Source organism: Balaenoptera acutorostrata, chromosome 5, assembly GCF_949987535.1.
Source record: "Balaenoptera acutorostrata chromosome 5, mBalAcu1.1, whole genome shotgun sequence".
Taxonomy (NCBI): Eukaryota; Metazoa; Chordata; class Mammalia; order Artiodactyla; family Balaenopteridae; genus Balaenoptera; species Balaenoptera acutorostrata.
The window spans coordinates 56,701,464-56,726,342 of record NC_080068.1 but is presented as its reverse complement, the minus strand read 5'-3'; the positions used below and the strand labels follow the sequence as shown (position 1 = coordinate 56,726,342).

Below are 24,879 nucleotides of genomic sequence, written 5' to 3'. Positions count from 1 at the left end.
AATCCAACAGCACATTAAAAGGATCATATACCATGAGAAGTGGGATTTATCCCAGGGATGCAAGGATTCTTCAATATATGCAAATCAATCAATGTGATACACCATATTAACAAATTGAAGAAGGAAAACCATATGATCATCTCAATAGACACAGAAAAAGCTTTTGACAAAATTCAACACCCATTTATGGTAAAAACTCTCCAGAAAGTGGGCATACAGGGAACCTACCTCAACATAGTAAAGTCCATATATGACAAACCCACAGCAAACATCATTCTCAATGGTGAAAAACTGAAAGCATTTCCTCTGAGATCAGGAACAAGACAAGGATGTCCACTCTCACCACTATTATTCAACATAGTTTTGGAAGTCCTAGCCACAGAAATCAGAGAAGAAAAATAAATAAAAGGAATCCAAATAGGAAAAGAAGACATAAAACTGTCACTGTTTGCAGATGACATGATACTATACATAGAGAATCCTAAAGAGGCCACCAGAAAACTACTAGAGCTAATCAATGAATTTGGTAAAGTTGCAGGATACAAAAGTAAGGCACAGAAATCTCTTGCATTCCTATACACTAACAACGAAAGATCAGAAAGAGAAATTAAGGAAACAATCCCATTCAGCATTGCAACAAAAAGAATAAAATACCTAGGAATAGACCTACCTAAGGAGGCAAAAGACCTGTATGCAGAAAACTATAAGACACTGATGAAAGAAATTAAAGATGATACCAACAGATGGAGAGATATACCATGTTCTTGGATTGGAAGAATCAATATTGTGAAAATGACTATACCACACAAAGCAATCTACAGATTCAATGCCATCCCTATGAAACTACCAATGGCATTTTTCACAGAACGAGAAGAAAAAATTTCACAATTTGTACGGAGACACAAATGACCCCAAATAGCCAAAGCAGTCTTGAGGGAAAAAACTGGAGCTGGAGGAATCAGACTCCCTGACTTCAGACTTTACTACAGAGCTACAGTAATCAAGACAATATGGTACTGGCACAAAAACAGAAATATAGATCAATGGAACAAGATAGAAAGCCCAGAGATAAACCCATGCTCCTATGGTCAACTAATCTATGACAAAGGAGGCAAGGATATACAATGGAGAAAAGACAGTCTCTTCAATAAGTGGTGCTGGGAGAACTGGACAGCTACATGTAAAAGAATGACATTAGAACACTCCATAACACCATACACAAAAATAAACTCAAGGGCTTCCCTGGTGACGCAGTGGTTGAGAATCTGCCTGCCAATGCAGGGGACACGGGTTCGAGCCCTGGTCTGGGAAGATCCCACATGGCGCGGAGCAGCTGGGCCCGTGAGCCACAATTGCTGAGCCTGCGCGTCTGGAGCCTGTGCTCCGCAACAAGAGAGGCCATGATAGTAAGAGGCCCGCGCACCGCGATGAAGAGTGGCCCCCACTTGCCGCAACTAGAGAAAGCCCTCGCACAGAAACGAAGACCCAACACAGACATAAATAAATAAATAAATAAATAAAATTTTTTAAAAAAATAAATAAATAAACTCAAAATGGATTAGAGACCTAAATGTAAGACCAGACACTATAAAACTGTTAGAGGAAAACATAGGAAGAACACTCTTTGACATAAATCACAGCAAGATCTTTTGGATCCACCTCTTAGAGTAATGAAAATAAAAACAAAAATAAACAAATGGGACCTAATGAAACTTAAAAGCTTTTGCACAGCAAAGGAAACTACAAACAAGACAAAAAGACAACCCTCAGAATGGGAGAAATATTTGCAAATGAATCAACGGACAAAGGCTTAATCTCCAAAATATATAAACAGCTCATGCAGCTCAATATTAAAGAAACAAACAACCCAATCCAAAAATGTGCAGAAGACCTATATAGACATTTCTCCAAAGAAGACATACAGATGGCCAAGAAGCACATGAAAAGCTGCTCAACATCACTAATTATTAGAGAAATGGAAATCAAAACTACAATGAGGTATCACCTCACACCAGTTAGAATGGGCATCCTCAGAAAATCTACAAACAACAAATGCTGGAGAGGGTGTGGAGAAAAGGGAACCCTCTTGCACTGTTGGTCGGAATGTAAACTGATACAGCCACTATGGAGAACAGTATGGAGGTTCCTTAAAAAACTAAAAATAGAATTACCATATGACCCAGCAATCCCACTACTGGGCATATACCCAGAGAAAACCATAATTCCAAAAGACACATGCACCCCAATGTTTATTGCAGCACTATTTACAATAGCCAGGAGATGGAAGCAACCTAAATGCCCATCAACAGACGAATGGGTAAAGAAGATTTGGTACATATATACAGAGGAATATTACTCAGCCATAAAAAGGAACGAAATTGGGTCATTTGTAGAGATGTGGATGGATCTAGAGACTTCATACAGAGTGAAGTAAGTCAGAAAAAGAAAACAAATATCGTATATTAATGCATATATATGGAATCTGGAAAAATGGTACAGATGAACCTGTTTGCAGGGCAGAAATTGAGACACAGACGTAGAGGACAAACGTATGGACACCAAGGGGGGAAAGTGGGGGGGGATGGTGGTGTGATGAATTGGGAGATAAGGACTGACATGTATACACTAATATGTATAAAATGGATAACTAATAAGAAACTGCTGTATAAAAAAATAAATAAAATTCAAAAAAATAAAATAAAAAACAAAAACAAAAAACAACAAAAAAAGAAAGTAAATGACAGCCTAAATTGCCAACTGTAAGCAGTTATCTGACTTCATTTCTTCAAGGCCTCTGACAATTTCTGGCCTCATCTCCTGCCATTTCCCACTTGAGCATAATGCTTTTACCCATTCCTCTATTACATCGGACTCTTGCCTGAAGATGGACTTCCCATTTGCTTTTCTTTAGGCCTGGAAGGCTCTCCTCTCTTCAATACCATCTTCTGAGAGAGGGCTTCACTTTTCACCCACTGTAAGTTAGGTTTCTGCAACCCTTTCTTACCAGTTACTATCTCTCTCTCTATTCTGTCATGCTTTTGGAAAATTACCTTCTGATATTTTCGCTCAATTCAGCATTAATATTTTTTTGCTTTATCCCCACTCTACTAAAATAATAACCTAATCTGGGTTCTTTGCCTTCAATCTTTCTTATGCTTAATTCATCTTACAGCTAGAATGCACTGATCCCAACACCTTGTTTGGCCATTTCATTCCCCCATTCTCCTACCAAAATATGTCACCCCAATATTCGATAAACACCCCATGCCTAGAAGATAAAAGTCTGTAGCCTTTTGTTCAAGGTCACCCTGTACAGCCTCTACCTACAGCCCTAAACCATAACTTCTACTACTCCTTTAGAAGGAATGCTCTGCCTCATGGAATAAAAAATCATGTTTACATACATTCCTGCCTGTTCAGTTCAGTTTCACATCATTTCTCTTGTGTGTTTCATTCTCTCATTCACCCTTCTACACTTCTAAATCTTTGTTCTTTATTTCGGGCCTACGTCAAGTTCTAGCACTTCAGTGAACACTTCTCCAACTCCTACAGAATTTAATGACCATTCCCTTTTTCTTCATACTTAACTCAGATCTAAGCAGAAAGAGTTTTATGTTCCTGACTATGAATTTAAAATAGTCTTACAAATTGTTGCATGAAAGAAATGTCTTATAAGTACTGTTTATGTTTGATATAATAAAGTTGCAAAATAAAAAGCCAGAAAAAAAATGGTCATCTTTCACCAGATCTCTGGGTAGACAAGATTATATAAAGGTGTTTTCAAATACCATAAAATAAATTTCAACATAATTAACTTCTCTGTTGTGTCTCCAGCTTCCCACTGATGTCAGTGAAAATACAAAAGACCCTGGCCTAAACCTTGTATAATACACATATGTGAGAGAGTTAATAGTTACTATTCACCTACTACATGGCAAGGGAGTTACAACTTAGTGATTGGGAGCCTGGTCCTTAGGTAGACTACCTGGATTTTTGTCCTGGCCCTGCCACTGTTCACTGTGACATTTTGGGATCTTGGGCTATTTACCTAACCTCTCTGTGTCTCAGTGTATCAGTTAGGGTACTGGTAGGAAACAGACGACCTCTCAAATTAGGCAATTTGAAGACAGTTTAATGAAGATATTATATTCAAAGCAGTGGACAGGATGTAGGAAAACCACAAAGGATAGTACAGAACCCTGAGGCTTTGTAACAGTGCCCCATTACCATACCTAGGAGTAAAGGAAAGAGAGGGAGAATAGTGGGAGAGCTGTGTGAAGATGCCTGCCTTGAAAAGAGTATGATCTTTGACAGAGGAAGCAATTGCATAGAGTAATAAACACCTGACCTCACTCTCCTCGCTCTTCTGATCTCCTGCCAGTGTTCACCAGTGGTCCAACCCAACAGAAGTCAGAGGTTAAGGATGCCCTTCATGTTGTCCATATAGTTCCCACTCCTGGTGCACAGTGTTGGATGGTGAAGGGATAAAAGTGAATCTAGAGGAGCAAATATCAATAAAAGATCTCCAACACAATCAGTTTCCAAAAAAAATTAGGATGAAAACAGTAGCCCATCTCATAAACTTATCAAAAAGATTAAATGCAATAGTAAGTAAAAGGACTTAAGATTGAGCCTAAAGACTTAAGAGAGCAGCTGGCACATAGTAAGCATTTAAGCATTTTACACGTATTATCTCATTTAATTCTCACAATATCCCTGCAGAGTGGGTACTATTTTAATGCCTACTTTATAGATGAGAACAGTCAAGTTTAAGATTAAAAAATTGTACAAGATCAGAAAGCTAATGAAAGGGGTACAATCCAGATCTTGTTCCTGAGCCAGCATTCTTAACCACTACGTCATGAAGAGACTGTTACAACAAAATGCTGTGGAATTGCCCATCTACCAATTTTGTTAAAAGAGGATGCAGACTTTGGGGGAATTTTTTTCGGTGATAGTCTTAGGAGAAAGCACAGGGATGGAGCAAGCAACAACTGTAGATACTTAGCCTATAAGTAGGGAAGAATTTAAAGCTGCCTTTAAACATTTGAAAGGCTGTCAGGAGGTCATGTGAAAGAGTCACTGAATTTGTTTAGTGTTATTCCAGGGGAAGGGGACTAGGACCATGGATGGAAATTGCCTGGAGAAAAACTGTAGCTTTAAGACAAGAGAGATCTTGCCACAGGCACAGCTGTATAGGATGTATGAGTTCCATGTTGTTCGAGATGTTCCAGCATAGGCTGGATGACTGCGTGCAGGAATACCCCGGGGGGAGATTCAAGCATCAGAGGGCAGCTAGATTAGGCAGATGACCTTTAAGGCTCTTTCAATACTACAATTAAAACCAAAAAGATATGACTTCCTTTCTTCTAATCAACAGATCAGCTTACAGCACTCTAATTCCACCATTTCTTCCTCTGTTGCTTCCTCCTTTAGCTTGATCTAGACAAGTTATCAAAAAAAGATCCTTGTGTAATTTAAAATTTTGTCCTCCTTCCCTGATACTTCCCCTTCCATTTTAAATTGCTCTTTGTTCATTGAAAATAAATAGGTCAACCCAAACTTACCCTCAACCCCATCAATATAAGAATAGCTCTGGAAAAAAATGTGCTATTTTTACGCCTTACCTTATTCGTAAAACTAGAATAAGCATACTTATAAGAATATAGTAAAATAAGTTGTATTGGGCATAACAGAGAGAGGAAAATAAAAGGAGATAAAAAGAAGTCAACAATGAGGCTGATTTAGCAAAAAATTATACCATTAAAAACTCTACTATACTTAGAGTTGGTCCTAATCTTTCTAATACTGCAGAGCAAGTCTGGTCAGTTGTATGCAGATCAGTTCATATAGACCAACTGCTCAGAAGAAATATTTTTATTATACTGGAATAAGATAGAAATTTCCTAATAGGATCCTCATAACCAGTAGCATGTGGTACATGCTGAACAATGGCTTTCTGGAAAAAAATTATGTATGTATATATATATATTATATATATATGTTACAAATATTACTGATATAAAGAATGTGTAGTACACAGTTAAAAAAATAAAATACACAATACTCTTTACTGTAACTTCCATAAAGGCAATTGATTCTCATAGAATACTTTCACTGATTTTTCTGAACCTGTATCTGTAGCCAACTATGATTTGACAAACGGAGTTGTTTTCCAATCTGCTGTTTCCTTAATAACTTTATTGACATTAAATATCATATTTGACATGAATGTTGGCCAATGTTTTTGTTTACATTAATGAGTAAGAGGAAAGTAAAGCGACAATTATGTATGTTGGAACGTCACCCATTTGTCAATGACATGAACAACTTCTTTGTTAAATGAGAAAATGATTTTTGAATTATGAAAGAATATTTTGTCATTTTTTGTTCTGTTTACGATGAAAAAGCTTCAGACACAGCAAACTTTAAAATTTCACCTGCATTGCCACATAGCACAGGGAGATCAACTCGGTGCTTTGTGACCACCTAGAGGGGTGGGGTAGGGAGAGTGGGAGAGAGACACAAGAGGGAGGAGATATGGGGATATATGTATATGTATAGCTGATTCACTTTGTTATACAGCAGAAACTAACACACCATTGTAAAGCAATTATACTCCAATAAAGATGTTAAAAAAAAAATTTCACCTGCATTATTGACATTTTCCCCTTCACTTTCTGAAGTCTAGACCACAGGCCAGCAAACTGTGGCTCTTGAGCCAAATTTAGCCTGTAGCCTGATCTGGTACAGTATATGAGCTAAGAATATTTTTTACATTTTTAAAGTGTTGTTAAAAACAAACAAGCAAGAATTTGCAACAAAGACTGTATGTGGTCCACAAAGCCTAAAACATTTACTATCTAGCCTTTGTAGAAGAAGTTTGATGACCCTTTGGACAATTAACAAAACAATAAATCAACTTGTAATTTATAAGATTTGCCAATTTCCATGATGTAAAAACTCCCACCATGACCAATTTCAACCTATCACTGTTACCTCACTGTACATGGAGTTGGAAAGAAAGGAACAGCAGCACACCATCACAGTATATATACAGCATTTTCACCACACAGAAATGAAGATGTAAATAAACACAAGAGCATAGAGAATGCTATGTAGTAATATAACCAGAAAATGATGTTTTGAATTTTAATTCCCTTTGTTGTTAATATAATTTATTTAATTGTATGTTCATATAATTTAATTTTTAATAATGGCTATGTTTAACAAGTGGCTTGCAAAATTCCTGAAAATTTCTCAATTGACTTTTGCAAAATATGAGCCAGTCAAGCCCACCACCACGTAATACATTTCCCAGTGCCCTCTGGGTTGGGAAGGGGTGCCGTGTCCACCTGAAAAGCAGAATATCATGCCAAGTACAAATAAGTTGAAAGGAAGATATGTATTTTCCTTCCTGCTAGAACTAATATATATTACCCATGAAATAATTTAATGAGATTTTCCTTTACCTTTTCAGTATGTTGACAAGTTAGACATAATAGACCTCACATGCCTTACTGACCAGAATTCAACTGAAAAGAAATGTGCAAAATTCACCCTTGTTTTGCCAAAAGAGGAAGTGCAATTGAAGGTGAGTGAAGAGAAGAAATTAGTCTGAAACTAGTCGTGGTTATAAATAGCATTCACCTCTTCAAAGCCTAGTGGCTGAGGTAAAAAGGAATTATAAGAGGAGTGCCAAGTCTTATATTTTGTTAATATTTCTTGCCTTTTGCCAAGAGCCATGGTTTTCTAAATAGGGATTTAAAAGGGCACGTTCACTGTTCAGTATCCAAGCACATTGAAACCGTATACTTCTGTCCTCTGACAAAGTCAGAGATCCATCCCACCTGGTGTTTTTAGAAAGTTGTTTTTGAATTGGCATCCAAGAACTTGGCATTCACTGAGTTCCCAGATGATTCTGAGACATGTCCAACATGATATATGTTTGGAATCACTGAATTAGACAAACTCATATTTCACAAATTGAGAGACATTCTGTAAAGCAATTGGCCTATGCTCATCAAAAATACCAGCGTAAGAAAAGACAAAGAAAGACTGGACACCTGTTCCCATTTATGGAGACTACGGGGTCAAGACAACTGAATGCAATGTGTGATCCTGGACTGAATACTGGATCAGAAAACAAAACAAAACAAAAGCTTTAAAGAACAATTAGAAAATTTGAATAAGAATTGTATATTAGATACACACAATTTGTGAAATATGGAATTAATCTCAAAAAACACTAAATTCCACACAGGCAGAGATCTGTTTGTTAAACTCACCACTGTATACCCAACACCTATATAGGAAAAGATTTTTTTCTTGGATTGGCATTGAAAGTGAGCCAAGGAAAGTCAACCAACAACTACAACATAAAGAGAATTACTTGCAACTGAATAAGATGTAGTTGGATTTAACCTTGAAAGCAGTGGTCATAAAGCTTTAGTGTACTAGGAATCACTTGTAGGTAGGAAATATAAGGCCCCATCCCCAAACCTGGGCCTCTGAATCTGCATTTTAAGCAAGCTCCCTGGATGATTCCAATGTGGTGGTTTAGAGCACAGGATTGGAATCAAATGCCTAGATTTGAACTCTGGCTGTTTTATTTGTTAGTATGTAATTGTAGTCAACTTACTTAACCTCTTTATTGACTAGGTTTCTTCACCCAGAAGTAAGTCTTTACTCAGATGTAACCCTCTTACTGAGGCCTACCTGGACCACTTTATTAAAATTGCAACTCTTTTCCCCTCCCCAAACCCTTAATGGCATTCCCAATCTCTATTAACCCTGCTCTACATTTTCTCATTTATTTCCATCTGACACTATAACATTTACTCACTATTATGTTTATTATTTATTGCCCCTTGCTAGACCCTAAACCCTCTGAGAATAAGGATTTTTGTTTTATTCTCTGACGTAAACCAGTACATAGAATAGTGCCCAGAACTTAAAGACACTCAATGAGTATCTGCTAAATGAATAAATCTATAAAATGAAATTTTAAAAAGAGTACTTTTTGCAAAAATGTCATGATTAAATCAGCTAATATATGTGAAGCGCTTAGAACAGTGCCACTTGTAAGCGCTTAATAAATGTTGGCTGTATTAGTAATATTTAGAGCTAAGAATTGGAAGTTTTTAAGGTAACTTACTAACTACTAAGGTAATGGGAAGTAACTACATTGGTCCTACCTGGTTGCCTCAAACTTAAAGCCAGTTAGTGTTAAATACCAATGGGGGGAGTAACCATGAACTGACATACTAAAGAAATAAGTGTGCTAACATTTAAATTTTTTCGAGCTAAGAAAATATGTAAAATTTTACTTGTTTAATAAGCAAACAGATTAAAGCTATGTACTTCCTACAAAAGAAAATATTATTGAAATATTTCATAACAAATACACATTAATAATTCTAAGCATAAAGAAAAATGAATTATTTCTTCCTTTTAACTGTAAGTGGTTTAAAAAATACAATTGACTTTTTAAAACAATGTACTTCAATAGAAGAATATGCATTTTGTCAATCTTGCCGGGTTTTGATGGCTTACACTATTTCGAGACTTATAAAACAATCATATGAAATTCTAAAGTTATTTGAAGTTAATAAAAGTATTAATGTTCATAGTCATTCATGTCTTTTTTTTGTCTTTATCTGTTTTTGTCTACATCTTTAGACAGAGAACACAGAAAGTGGGGAAGAATGGAGAGGCTTCATTCTCACAATAACAGAGGTAGGAAGGACATTATTTTTTATTGATTCACTCATTCAACAAATATTTACTGCCTGAACACTTACTATGAACCATGCTGAGTGAAGGGGGTTGAAGTTATAGCAGTTGAAAAGGACACATATAAACCCTTATACTTACTCATGAAATTTATATTTTTATTGGGTGAATGAAAAGGAGAAAGAAAATAAACAAGAAAACAAATAAGATAATTTAAAATTGTGATAATTGTTTTGAAGAAAATCAACAGGGTAATGATTCTAGCTAGTCAATAACAGGTGGTCAGGGAGACCTACTTTTTGGTTTCATCCTTAGACGCAGTGGTCTTTTGTGTATTCTGATATTTGTAGCTTACAGAGCATCTTCTAAAAGCTTTCCAATTCCTTTTTTATTCATTTGATACATATTTATAAAATGCTGAGATGGATTTTGTGAATAACATAGACAATATAACAGGAAGAGACCATCAAAATGAAAAGTCAGCTTTCAACATTTGTTTAGTGAGTCTTAAGACAAAGGGATGCTTATCTGTTCAACTCTGTGGCATCTTACCTGAGACAAATCGTAAGATCTACTTACTAACAGTTATAGTTAACTGTTGCAGCAAGATAACTACCATTATTTTAAATAAAACTACTGTAGCAACTGTCTAATAAACATGAGGTGCTTTGATAACCAGCTCCCTAAGGAGCACCATGCTTTCTAATACTCTTAGAGGACATGAAAACTTCCTATGTTTGTTAGGGACAGTTAAATACAGACTTTATCCAAAGCTAGTTTCTAAGTAAAGGCTTTGCATTCACATGAAATAAGGACTGCACTTTACCAAGATGATGGATGCTGGTTCTTTCTCTCAGCCAAAAACAAGTAAAAGTTGGAGGGTCAACTACCATGTAGGAAAGTCATAGGAAGGTAGAAGAGTGGGCCCGTTAGAGATGTGAAAGGCATATTGACTTAAGGGGAGGGAGAAACGCATTCCCTCCCTCTGTTGTGGAAAGGCATTGTTGTGTGTTTGGCCTGGCACTTCTTACACTGGGATACAGATATACCAAGTGTATGTGATTAGGTGTCAAGGAATACACTAAAACCACCGGAAAAAACTTGGGGTGCATCTTCCTAGAACACTAATTATACTTGATGTTTTGGCCAAAAAGATTTGTTCTTAGTTTTTTCCTTGAGGTAAGGATAAAAAGCATTATTTTTTAAATTAAAATGTACATAGATATGGTACAGAATTAAAATAAAATTCATGTGAATTATCAAAAGATAACAATTTGCCTCTAATGTTGTGCTCTATAAATATTGTCTTTTACTATGTTCCCAGATCACTCTGTATATACATTCATACCATGCTGTTGTTAGGGCAACTTTAGTAGAAGTTTGAGAAGCACAGGCTATAGTTCAAAGTGCAGAGACATTGCTTTTGAATTAATTAAACTGGAGTTTGAGTCCTGGTTCCACAACTTTCTAGCTATGTGACTCTGGACTAGTTATTTAATCTTTCTGAGCCTGTTTTTTACATTTGTAAAGTAGGGATAACAATACCTATCTTGTAGCATTGCTGTGAGGATTTGCAATAGCATAATGCTTGGGACATAATAGGTAACTAATAAGGAACAGCTGCTTCATTAGTTTTTCCTCATTCTATTATTTTTTTCAGGATTGGTATATAAGGGAAATAGACTTACTGATTATTAGTTATGCAGAAGGATAGTCTCAAATTTCATATATATACACACATGTGATAAAATATAAACAATAATAGATAATGTGTAAATAGAAAATGAAGTTCTAGAGTTTTCTTCCCAGACTCCAAAGGACTTTCTTATACACCCCCTGGAAAGCGTGCACCCCACTCTGGAGATCAAGATGATATTCAGACACAGCTGCCTCAAAATATAGGCTAGGTTGTGTCACATGAAGAAAAATATTCTACCATTTAGATTATAACTTCTAAGAGTACATAGCTGGTCATAATGAAGTCTAAATTAGGGGTATAAATATAGATCAGGAGAATATAGGTGACTCAATCCAAACACATTTCTAAAAGAGATTTTTTAAAAACTTGATAGAGCAGTATCATAATCCTAACGTGTGAGTGAAAATTCAAAATACAAACACAAACACACGAAAATATAGACCTCTCATTGCTGATTCTCAGTCATCTAACGGATAGTTCCATCTCGACCCCATGTTGCCATATGGTTGGTGGAGCTTATTCCAGGTTATCTGTGGGATAGCTGGGCAACTTGCAGGCACTCGAGGACTTCCCTGGCAGTGAGATCCAGCGAGCTCAGAATAAAAAATGAGAGGTTTGATGTTACTTGAATCAGCTTGTGGTGCCAGGTGCGTGTACTTAGCTTTGGACCAGATCAAAAGGAATGTTTCTTGGAAGAAAGTCAGGCGCCCTGTGCAGGTTCTAGCTGGTTTAGAGGCAGTTCTAAAACACCAAGATCGTCTGTCATACAGAGTGAAGTAAGTCAGAAAGAGAAAAACAAATACAGTATGCTAACACATATATATGGAATCTAAGGAAAAAAAAAATAGGTCATGAAGAACCTAGTGGCAAGACGGGAATAAAGACACAGACCTACTAGAGAATGGACTTGAGGATATGGGGAGGGGGAAGGGTAAGCTGTGACAAAGTGAGTGGCATGGACATATATACACTACCAAATGTAAAATAGATAGCTAGTGGGAAGCAGCTGCATAGCACAGGGAGATCAGCTCCGTGCTTTGTGACCACCTAGAGGGGTGCGATAGGGAGGGTGGGAGGGAGGGAGATGCAAGAGGGAAGAGATATGGGAACATATGTATATGTATAACTGATTCACTTTGTTATACAGCAGAAACTAACACACGGTTGTAAAGCAATTATACTCCAATAAAGATGTTAAAGAAAAAAAAAGCAGAGGAAAAATAAAAAAATAAAAATAAATAAAAATAAAACACCAAGACCCTCTCTTCATGATACTATCCATCCACCTCTGTCAGCTAACAGAAGCTCCTTAGGACCAGCACAGGCTCATCTTTGCTAAAACCAGTTACTCTGCTGTCTTTCTTGTTTGCCTGCTGCTTTAATTGGTTTCAGCTGTCAGTTCCCCTACATGGGTCACTCCTTCCTGGGCAAGTAATTAGACTGCATGAAGTCCTAGAGAGAGAAAAGAAAAGGAGGATTGAGACAGAGCGGACATCGAGTTCATTTCCGGAAAAAGGGAAGGAACCAATTGAAGATTATGTGGATGTATTGAACCCTATGCCAGCGTAAGTGCACCATGAACTTCAGTTTACTTATTAGATTGTTAAAATTAATTTCTAATTATCAAGGAGAGTTAGTCACTGGACTCGTTAAACCAGGGACAATAAGCTGTCTTGTGGATATACAGTATATCTATGAGTACATGTCACATTTCCTCTTCTATGTCATATCACGAAATGCAAAATGCAGATTTGAACCAAGCCTCTTACCACACAGGAAATCTCCCTCCACCCACACAGTTAGACTAAATAGATTTTTTTCCAAAGAACAAACCTAAATAAAACTGCTATGTAGAAGGAAGGAAAGAGGTTTTTTCACCATGCAACTCTATGATTGACTGAGTTTCTATCAGGAAATTATACCAAAGATTTAAAATACCTGAATGCTTTATTCAATTGATCAATCAATGATTAGTCTTGGGCTCGTACTTTGAGGAAGACATGTGCAAAGTGGTAAGGTGTTGTTGGAAATGAAGAGGCACAGAACATCCTGAAGTCAGCAACAGCCTACATTTGTTTTTTAACTCTTATATTGTTGAAAAATGTGACTAAGACTGTGAACCCTGGAATCTTCATCTCCTTGTCAATGAAACTTGTCCTGGTACCATCTTTGACATCAGGTTCTGATGTGTATTCTCTCTGTACTATAATCACTGAAACCTGCTAGCCATCACTCAGCTGAAACCAGGGACAACTGATGGACTGATAGGTTAAAAGGCACCTAGACTACTTCTTTTTCTTTTTTTTTTTGCTCAATAAAAAAATAATGCATATTTATTACAGATAAATAAAATTAAAATCATTCCTTGTCCCACCACTCAGAGATATTCTCTTTCAACATCTTGGTATACTGTATATACTGCTAAATATTTTTCTGCTGAAAAAACAGACTTTTCATTGACTATAATATTTACTATAAAATAAGAAGTGCAAAAAAAATGAGAAGTGCTTTCTTAAAAATTTTACACATAAAAATGCCACCAATGCCATTAGAAAGCCATATTATACCAAAAGGAGTGAATTCAGACATACCCTTAAATATGTTATTTAAAACAGAGATCATACAAGAGAAGCATATATATATACATATATGTGTGTGTATTTATATATATATATATATATATATATATATAGTATCCCTGAAAAGAAACCACCAACAAATATTATTTATCCAAGAGACTATTATACACTGAGACTGGGATATATTGTAAATTCTTGTCTTAGATTTTCAAGTGGTAATGGTAAATATATATTGATCAGTAGATAACTTTTCAGGTCTTCACTGTTTAAAAAGAAAGAGGCTTTGGAGGAATGAGGGAAGGAGGGCCTTAAGTATAAGCATACTCATAGTGGCACAGGCTTGTAATAATAGTAATTATAATTATATCACATTAACTGTAATAATAAAGCTGGAAATTTTAAGAAAACTTAATAACTGTAGCTGTAGGAGTTATTTTAGTAGCATTTTTTCAAGTAATGATCTTCATCAGTTAAAAAAAAATTCTGTTTTTTATCTCACCTCCGTAGATGTTTTTATACAGTATCCCGGAAAGAAGCAACAGAGATGCTTGAGACGAACCCTTCCTTGGGAAATATGATCCTGAGGCCTGGTAGTGACAGCAGAAACTATTCTATCACCATCCGGCAGGAGACAGCGTATGTTTAATTTAAAAATGTATGGAATTGTTAAAAGCATGATATCACTTTAGAAAGCAAAGTCACACAAGTTCCGATCAGCATCTGCTATTTGTTTCATCGGGGATAAAAATGTGAACACAAGAATAGGGAGGGAATGTTATATAAACAATGCTAAAGACAGCCAAAGCTAACACTTGTAGTAGGGAAGAAGAAGAATGAGCAGATTACTTGGTCCTGGATATAGTTCTATTATTCATTCACTCATTCATTTCAACAAATATTTATTGAGCAGCTATGAGCTCAAGTGATACTCTAGGTACTGAGGATACAGCAGTGAACAAAACAACATCCCTGGTTTAAGGCGTCTACATTCTAGTAAGGTCACACATACTATAAATACATAACTAAAAATATCATGTATATGATGATAAGGTCTATGGAAGTAATAAAGCAGGATGACAGAGATGGGAACTCTCATAGGTGATATAGAGAGAAATTTTTTCTGGTTGCTGTTGTTGTTTATTTCATATAGAGTGGTCAAGGAAATCCTCCTTTGTTAACTGACATTTAAGCAGAGACCTGAAGGAAGTGAGGGAACAAACCATACCAATATGCAGGACAAGAGCATTCCAGGCAGCCAGTGCATAAGGCTAGAGGCAGGAGAAGACTTGGGTTGTTCAAAAACAAGAGGCCACTGGGACTACAGTGGAGTGAGCAAGGAGAAAGGGTTAGGAGATGAGATTCCAGAGGTGGGGGAAGGGCTGACAGCTCTAAGCCCTACTGGTCATTGTAGGCAAAGGGGTTATACTGTGAATGATAATGAGAGGCCATTGGCCTCTGATGAATAAAGAAGTGACATAATCTGACTTTTCTATAAAAAGAATCACTTAGGAGCCTCTTGTTAAGGTTAATAATTTCTTTCTAGTGAAATGGTTTACCTTTGATAGTCAGTAACATTTACATGCAAAAGTTGATTTTTCTGTGTAGCCACGGTGGTTGTATCTTTTAAAGTCTACTCCTTCCCTCGGAGTCTATAAAAACTTGCATTTCAATAGGGACTCTGGCTTAGTTTACATTTTTACAACTGATAATATAATTGAAATATAGTGATTTTTGTCCTAAATGAAAATATTCAGTACATGATTATCTTTCATATAAGAGCTTAAACAAAACTTTGATTCTTGAATTTGACATTCTTTCTGTGGATAATATTCTTTTTTTTTTTTTTTTTTTTAGCTATAACACATCTATCTAGGAATCTAGCTACTGATCCATATATAAATATCAATAATTCTGAATAGATTAAATATGAAGACACTGGCAAGTGAATAAAGGCAGTAAAAAGAAAAGAGTCACTTGGGCTTCCCTGGTGGCGCAGTGGTTGAGAATCTGCCTGCCAATGCAGGGGACACGGGTTCTAGCCCTGGTCTGGGAAGATCCCACATGCCACGGAGCAACTGGGCCCGTGAGCCACAATTACTGAGCCTGCGCGTCTGGAGCCTGTGCTCCGCAACAAGAGAGGCCGCGATAGTGAGAGGCCCGCGCACCGCGATGAAGAGTGGTCCCCGCTTGCCGCAACTAGAGAAAGCCCTCGCACAGAAACGAAGACCCAACACAGCCATAAATAAATAAATAAATAAAAAGAAAATAGTCACTTAAAGGACAAAATTAAAATTATGGCATGTGGCTGCAATGCTAGTATGAGCTACAACCCAAGAAGCTTCATTCACTTGCCAATTACTTCATATAAACAGAGACTTGTCTTTATACACTAGCCATGTGGCAAGAATGTTAGATGGTAAATCAGATCCTGAGTCTGTGTGTGAAGTAAGAGAATCTGTGTGTGTGTGTGTGTGTGTGTGTGTATTTTTCCACAATGAATATCTATGTCAGCTTAATCATCTTGTGGTTTCATTATTTTTTCTGTTTATTATAGGCTAACATTTGGAATTAAAGGATTTTCAACTAATATGGTAGAATATCATGGATTACTCATGATAATTTACTTGATTTATAATTTAATTGGCTACCTGGAAACAAATCCAAAATAAATAAAAGTTATGACTGGCATTAAATCTCAGTGAGCTTGTAAGAACTCCTGGGAGAAAAGTGAAATTTTCTATTTAGTATATCCTGGTCAAGGAGTCTGTCCTTTTTTGGGTTTAGGAAATTGAATATCACATAAAATACAGAATGTCTTTAACTGTTTACTTCCACTTTAAAAAATAAGAGTATACAAAACTGAATTCAAATTTATTCCACATACCATCCCATTTTACAAAATGAGACAATGAAGCCTGTGGAGGGCAGCAGCCTGCCCAAAGTCACACAGCTGAACCCAGGTCCACGGCGAGGTGGCTCCTGAGCCCGCCTCTTACCTGCGGAGCATCTGATCAGGGCAGTGACAGGATGGGGCCGGTCTCAGCTAGGAGCTGGCTCGAGGGCGGCGGTAGGGGTCGGGGTGGGAGGCAGGTGGAGGCAGGTACCCTGAGCCTCTGGCCCTTCTCCACCAGCAGTCCGCGAACTTGGCATGGAGCCTAGAGGAATTGTTAGCGTCAGATCTGAAGCTGAGACTGCCGTGTTTCAAATCCTAGCTGTGACAAACCAAACACTCCGTATCTGCCTGCCTCCCGCCAAATGCATTCCCCACCCCCAACCACTGTCCTGGGAAGGTACACACTTTGGGTTACTTTCTCCTTTTTCTACATATGTTTGTCCCACAGTTATTGTATAGCATTGTTTTATGTTTTTAAGTTTTATGGAAGTGATATATTGTACTCACCAACCCACAACTTCATGTTTACCCTGAGGACATGCTTTTGGATTAGCCCATATTGTTACCTGGAGATCTTGTCCTCTTGTGTGTCAATATTTAACTCTTCTTTAATGCCCTTCAATAATGTTTTGCATATTTTTTAATAAAGTACTGCATATCTTTTGGATTTTATTCTGAGCCACCTTAAGGTTTTGTAAATGAAATCTTAAAAAATTTTAATAAAATAATTCTTAATTAGCAAAAAAATTTATCTCACAGATATATTTTTTAAGATCTTTATTGGAGTATAATTGCTTTACAATGGTGTGTTATCAGCTATACATATACATATATCCCCATATCTCCTCCCTCTTGCTTCTCCCTCCCACCCTCCCTATCCCACCCCTCTAGGTGTTCACAAAGCACTAAGCTGATCTCCCTGTGCTATGCAGCTCTCACAGATTTTTAAAAAAAGAAATTTAATCTAACTGATTGAAAGTTAAATTAGATCACACAAGAAAGTGACTTTTTTCTTTCATACTTTTCTTTTCTTGGTTGGATTGAGTGTTTGATCCATTTGTATGTGAACCCTGTGCTACTGTTCTGCATGAAATGAACAAAATCCTGAGATCTAGTGGCTCTTTAAAGACTGTATATTTCCTGCACAATAGCAGCAAGATCTCTTTTAAGGTGGTCTAAATTAGACCAACTTTTTTTTTTTTTTTTTTATAAAAACCTGCACATGGATGTTTATAGCAGCTTTATTCTTTTTTTTTTTTTTTTTTTTTTTAAAATCATGAGAGTTTTTTTTTTTTTAAAGGATTTTCTTATTTATTTATTTATTTATTTATTTTTGGCTGTGTTGGGTCTTCGGTTCGTGCGAGGGCTTTCTCCAGTTGCGGCAAGCGGGGGCCACTCTTCATCGCGGTGCGGGGACCGCTCTTCATCGCGGTGCGCGGGCCTTTCTCTATCGCGGCCCCTCCCGTCGCGGGGCACAGGCTCCAGACGCGCAGGCTCAGCAATTGTAGCTCACGGGCCCAGCTGCTCCGTGGCATGTGGGATCTTCCCAGACCAGGGCTCGAACCCGTGTCCCCTGCATTAGCAGGCAGATTCTCAACCACTGCGCCACCAGGGAAGCCCTAGACCAACTTTTGATTTGCATTTTCCGAACGAGTGAGCTATGAGAAATAACAGCGTTTTCTGTTGTAAATATGGGTTGTGACCAAATGCAATGAGTTTCTATACTTAGGATATAGATCTGATGTCACAGTTTTTATTCATATTGTATTTAAGTTATATTTAACCTCATTAGAAAGAGTCTGGCAAAGGAGTTCATATCAAAATTACATAAGTCTATTTTTAGTAAACATACTTCCAGTTTAAATTCACATAGAAATTCATGCTTGTACAGCTAATGGTCATAAAAGTTTATGACATTTCATAAAACTGATCATCCCTCCACTCTCAAGAAAAGTTTATATTTAGAAAGCAAAGAGTGAGGTAGAGTGGTCAAACTAGAGCATTCTAATACTGGAGTCAGTATGTGCTTATTTAGGCTTTGGGGAATAGTTTATACATGAAAGTGGCTAGGAAAAATTTTAACTGTTTTTGCACAAATATTCCTTATGAGCCAGATATATCTATGATGTTAAGGATTATCATATGTGTTCTCTAATGCCTCAAAACAGGTCTTTTGGAATGCCTGGATTTAATATATTCTGTTTAACAGGTCACAATTTTAAAGAATAGCAATTGTAGAGAGTAGTAGAAGTTTAGCTGGTTAGACTGTATCGCAGTAGTCTGTAAAGACTTTGGCAGAAGTCTAGACCATTAGGAAGCACCTGTTACCCACAAAACCAATTCACTCTCTTACAGGTTGTAGGAGAAATGTTCAGCCATGCAAGTTTAGACCAGTGTGCCTGGTAAAACACTAGCTAAAAAGGATAAGTTGGTTTACAAAGCAGTACTTGAAAGTAAAATTATCTCCATCTGTTAACAAATCAACTGGAGAAAAGATTTTAGTTCTCAGGAAGAAGCAAAAGTCCTTCAATGGCAAATTATCAGGTGACTCCTCTCTTGATGTAAAATATCATCCACTTTTACCCAGCCCAGTGGTGTGTGACTTCATTAGACATAAAGCTGTTCTTACAACAAACTTCATAATTTGGTTTTGTTTTCTTAAAATTGTTATGAGTACGTGGCAAGCTAGAAGTATAAACACTTTGGAAAGCCATTAGCCAAGAAAGCAATAGAAAATATTTACCCAAAATTCATTCCTCTGCAAAAATTTGGGTCAGGAGCTAGGAACAGTATTTATAACCATATTTAAAGCCACATATATTTTTTTAAAGACAGGTTACTTCTTTTTTGAGGTTGTAATCAGGAAACCTCAATATAGCAAATTTTATCAATCTAGTTTTTTCCCCTTTCTCTTTATTCCTTTGGAAAAAAAAATATGAAAGAAAAACACAGGTCTGAAATGAGAGTCAAAACCTAAGTGACTTCAATGGAATTTTTTTTCTACCTTATTTTCTGCCTTAGCACTTAGTCCTATTAGTCAAAAGTTCCAAGAGACTCTGTTAACTATTGCTGCTTTTCCTCCCACAGCTTTGCCATGGATGATAATGATGATGATGTTGATGATGATGATATGATGGCTATTATTAACAACAACAATCACTGTCCCCACTTATGGGGTACATTTGTGGGTCCTCTGTTAAGTGCTTGACAAACATTTCCTTCAGGCACAATAAAAACTGAGACAGACAGTATTTTCCATGTTTCACAAGTGAAGAAACTGAGAATTACAGAAACTACTAAAAAAATGCATTTAAAAAGTAGTACAACATAGTTATAATTTACTGTCTACATGTGACAGACATTGTACAATACTAAGGATTTTTCAAACATTAATTCACAACAGCACTGTGAAACAGGCATCACCATTTCCATTTTATAGATGAAGAAATGAGGCTCAGAGAGTTCATACAGCAGAACCAGAATTTGAACCTAGATCTTTCTTGTTATAAAGGCCATGCCTTTCAAGCTTTCTATCAGTCTTCCAAGGAATAATAATCACTTACGTCATAGGAATAAAAAAATTCTAATGGGAATTGGTGAGAGTTTTCAAAAGTATGATTATAAAGGTCTTTTCATGTAGGGAAAAAGACAAAGACAAAGCCAAAGCCAGAGTCAGCCACCCCAAAAGAGGGTAGTTGTAGGATTTCCTCCATCCAAAGTTTTCCTTCACCAGCTTGTGACTGATTCCTGAAGGTTCAGCACTAGAAAATAATTTTTGGTTTTCCTTAAGAGGGAAGAGGGTAGGGTTAGGTTTTATCCCATGTTTTGAGAATAAAGCTCTAAAGTGATTGGAAAAAATTGTTAGCTGTTTTCCAATGTGATATCCAATTAAGAGAAGATTTGGATATTACAGTAGATAATGAGAGTCCCTTAAGTAGAACTGTAGTCCAGTCCCAGAGGAATGTGACCTGGAAATGGAGAGAGGAGTGATGAAAAAGAACGTGGGAGGCCTTGTAGACAAACTTAACCTGATAAACAATTTTGCTTAGGCAGCTTCTGTAAACTGGACAGATGTTGAATTAGTTTGTCTTTCAAGCAATGGAGGCGTAATAAATGCTATTAACTTTTCAACATTAGAAAAAGTCTTGGTCCTGACACTACTGCCATATGAATCAAGGCAAACATACTGGCTTCTGCTCTCAGTATAAATTAGTTCTAGCAAACAGCACTATTAGATGGGTTCCTAATATTTTTTTAAAAAAATAAATTTATTTATTTATTTTGGCTGTGTTGGGTCTTTGTTGCTGCACGTGGGCTTTCTCTAGTTGTGGCGAGTGGGGGCTACTCTTCGTTGCAGTGTGTAGGCTTCTCGTTGTGGTGGCTTCTCTTGTTGCAGAGCGCAGGCTCTAGGAGCGCGGGCTTCAGTAGTTGTGGCGTGTGGGCTTCAGTACTTGTGGCTCACGGGCTCTAGAGCACAGGCTCAGTAGTTGTGGTGCACGGGCTCAGTTGCTCCACAGCATGTGGGATCTTCCCGGAGCAGGGCTTGAACCTGTGTCCCCTGCATTGGCAGGTGGATCCTTAACCACTGCACCACCAGGGAAGTCCCCCAAATATTTTTTAAAATTCAGTTTTATAAATATTTACTGTGTGCCTAACGCTGGAGTACAAAAGGGAATTGAATGTGCTCCTTATTCTTAAGCAGTTCTAGTCAAAAAATACCATATATCTAGGGTGGTAATAATTTAGTGCTGTGTCACTACAGAAGAGGAAGACATTAGGATTCATCTACTATACTTACATCCTCACCTACATGTCCGTATAATACTTAACACCTACCATTTTCCATATCTCTAAGTCAGCCCTGAAGTTAGCAGATTATCCACGGTGGTATACGGCTAGCAGGAAGAACAGCTACTGAGGGCATTCTCATAGGAATAGTGATGAAGAAAGGAATTTGCTTTCAGTTAATCCTTTCTACTTCCCTTTTAATATAGAGAATATAGATTTGATGTGTATATGCCTACATAGGATTTTATAATATTGTCTATTTTATATCTTGGTTATTCTTTCTCATTCATCCACTCAATGACCCAGGTTTCCTATATCCCTAGTGTATAAACCCCCAAAACGAGACATAGAAAAAATAGAGTAATGGGAACATAGTTTTACTGTACAGGTGATATTTTATACTCACTTTAGTTTGATTTGACCCAATAGTAAGTACACTTAAATGAAGATGAACTTTTTTTTTTTTAGCCTGCCAAGAATCAAGCACTACAAAGTGCTGAGTGTAGGAAAAAACTACACGATTGAATTGGAAAAACCTGTAAGTAACTATTTCTTTTTTGTTGATTAATTTTCTCCTGCTTCCTCCCAAACCTGCCTTATAGAATTCAAAGTAAGGTGGAAAAGCAGACTCCTTGCCTAGGAACATAGTGCTGGCGAAAAACAGCCATGTTAAGGGGTCCTGAAGGTAGCAGACATCCAGGGTGAAAAACAAGATGCAAGAGCAGGTGGGGGAGGCAGAGTAGAAGATCATCTGCTATCAATTCTTTCCACTTCTTTCTTTCTCTGAAGATCTTTATCAATATAATTGTCTCAGGGAGAGAAAAATATTTTTGTTAAGCATCTATTTTACATACTCCAATTAGAAGTATATAAGTATTCCAATGTGCTTATTTATTTATTTATAAATTTATTTATTTTTGGCTGCGTTGGGTCTTCGTTGTTGTGCGCGGGCTTTCTCTAGTTGCAGAGAGCGGGGGCTACTCTTCGTTGCGGTGCACAGGCTTCTCATTGCGGTGGCTTCTCTTGTTGCGGAGTATGGGCTCTAGGCGCGCGGGCTTCAGTAGTTGTGGCTCGCAGGCTCGGTAGTTGTGGCGCAAGGGTTTAGTTGCTCCATGGCATGTGGGATCTTCCCGGACCAGGGCTCGAACCTGTGTCCCCTGCATTGGCAGGCGGATTGCTAACCACTGTGCCACCAGGGAAGCCCCCAATGTGCTTATTTCTAATGGGAAAAAAAATCTTTAAATGCCTGGTCCTTTAATACCCACCATGCAGAAGTTCAGAAATTCCCCTCTTAATAGTAACAAGTAGTGAAGAGAGGATTTCTTCCTTGTCTTCAACCCCTCTCCTACCCCAACTGACTTGTAGTCATAACTATTCGATACTATGTTAGGCACAGAGCCAAATACTTCACACACGCCATCTAATTTAATCTTTATCATTACCCTGAGGTAACACCTATTATACAGGTGGAAAAACTGGTATTTACACTGGTTTCAGCCAATGACAATGAAGTAATGTGGCCTGTGGTCCAGGATGCTGGGGAAAGGAAGCATCTGTAATCTCAGGCTGCAGTGGTGGGAAGATTGGGTCAGGAAAGTGCTATCACTTAAATGGATTCGATGGGTCTTGAAGATGTTTATGATATCTTCTCTAAAACTGAGCTCCTAGTTCCTCTCCCTCTCCAGGCCCATTGTACTGACCAGAGAAAGGGAGTGTAGCGTTGAATTTCTTCTGGTCTGGCCATAACCCTTAGAGTGCAGACCTTTACCAAGAGCAAGACAGCTGCTGCTTCATATACCCCACTTACATCTTTGCCATAAATGCCTCCCAGAGATTTTCAGTTCTCATGTCCACGCCTGACTGGGCTTTTAGAAATTCTAATGAAGGAAACAGAGAATTAGATTGCTGAAGGATAATGCAAATAACCAAGTGACTGGAAGAATGGCTGGGGAGGAAGAATGTGCCTCTGCAACAGGTGAACTGGGGCTCATTTATCTGTCATTAGCCCCAACAGTCCCTAGTGTACACAAAGTGAACAGCCTGGATTATTCTTTCACCTTTCATACTCCCCAATCCTACCCTTCAACCAGGTTGTCATTCCGTGAATTCTTTTTCCTCTTTAAGTTTACCAGGGATATTCAGGTTTAACCTGGTTTTACTTGTCAAAAAATATTGGCTTAGGGGGTAGCAAGACATTTTAGTTACTCCTAGCCAAGTAAATTAGCCTGTTACAATGAGATATTAAAATGCTAAGTTCTCTGGCTTTAAAGGGGGTCTTTAGTTTCAAGCAGAAGAAAGCAATTATGGTTAACAAGCAAAAAAAAAAAAAAGAATTTAAGAACATAGGAAGCCCACAGAATGACTGGAAGGCAAGAAAACCTTCAGGGACTAGGAAGCAGTTACTTGTACTAAGCATCATCTGATTAGGAATCTGCTTTCTTGATCCTCTACTCTAGTTCAAATTTCAGGAAGGGAGCTTTTTTGGGCCTAACTTGAATCACATTCTCATACAGTAACTGGGAAAGAGCAGAGTAACTAATTATTGTCCACCAAATTGTATACAATAGGAAAGGGGTAATTTCTTAATAGGGAATTAGATACGGTTATAAAGGAGAAAGAAAATGCATGGGTAGGTAAAACCTTGGCCATTCAGCAAGCTGTTAAAGTGAGGAATTGACACAATTTTCTGGAGGATAGGAAATACACAGTAATCTCCATTAAATTTCATTTGAGCTTTCTCTTACTCTATCTTTACACAGGTGACACTGAGCCTTCTCTCATTCTCTGTATACAGGTAACACTCCCAAATCTTTTCAGCGTCATTGATTATTTCGTGAAGGAGACTCGAGGAAATTTACGGCCATTTATATATTCAACTGATGAAACCCTTGGTATGTTCTTCATTTCATTGCTATATTAAGAAAAGGAAAACAAAACAACAACAAAAAAACCTATATATGATTTGTAATACCAACCAGGTAGGATTATATAGTTCAGCCTTTAAATTTATCCATTTGGAAATCATTTTGTCGCTGAACCTGTGAAAATAAGGGAAGTACCAATAACTCCTGGTGGATACAGTATATGCCCACTCTAGAGAAACAAATCCTGAGGCATGTATTGTGACTATTAACTTCATTCCATCATTCTACTCAACTTTATCAACTTTATCAAACAAATTTGAT

At 37.3% G+C, this 24,879-nt stretch overlaps 1 protein-coding gene across 1 annotated transcript in view; it reads left to right on the top strand.

Annotated features, from left to right (window-relative positions):
* Positions 1 to 24,879, top strand: part of STAP1 (signal transducing adaptor family member 1) — a 44,396-nt gene that overhangs the window by 12,599 nt on the left and 6,918 nt on the right. Inside the window, exons 3-8 of the mRNA XM_007193545.2 lie at positions 7,481 to 7,594; positions 9,682 to 9,738; positions 12,827 to 12,999; positions 14,521 to 14,649; positions 22,163 to 22,232; positions 24,489 to 24,585. Coding sequence (XP_007193607.2) covers positions 7,481 to 7,594; positions 9,682 to 9,738; positions 12,827 to 12,999; positions 14,521 to 14,649; positions 22,163 to 22,232; positions 24,489 to 24,585 — 640 coding nt within the window. The remainder of the gene's footprint in view (positions 1 to 7,480; positions 7,595 to 9,681; positions 9,739 to 12,826; positions 13,000 to 14,520; positions 14,650 to 22,162; positions 22,233 to 24,488; positions 24,586 to 24,879) is intronic.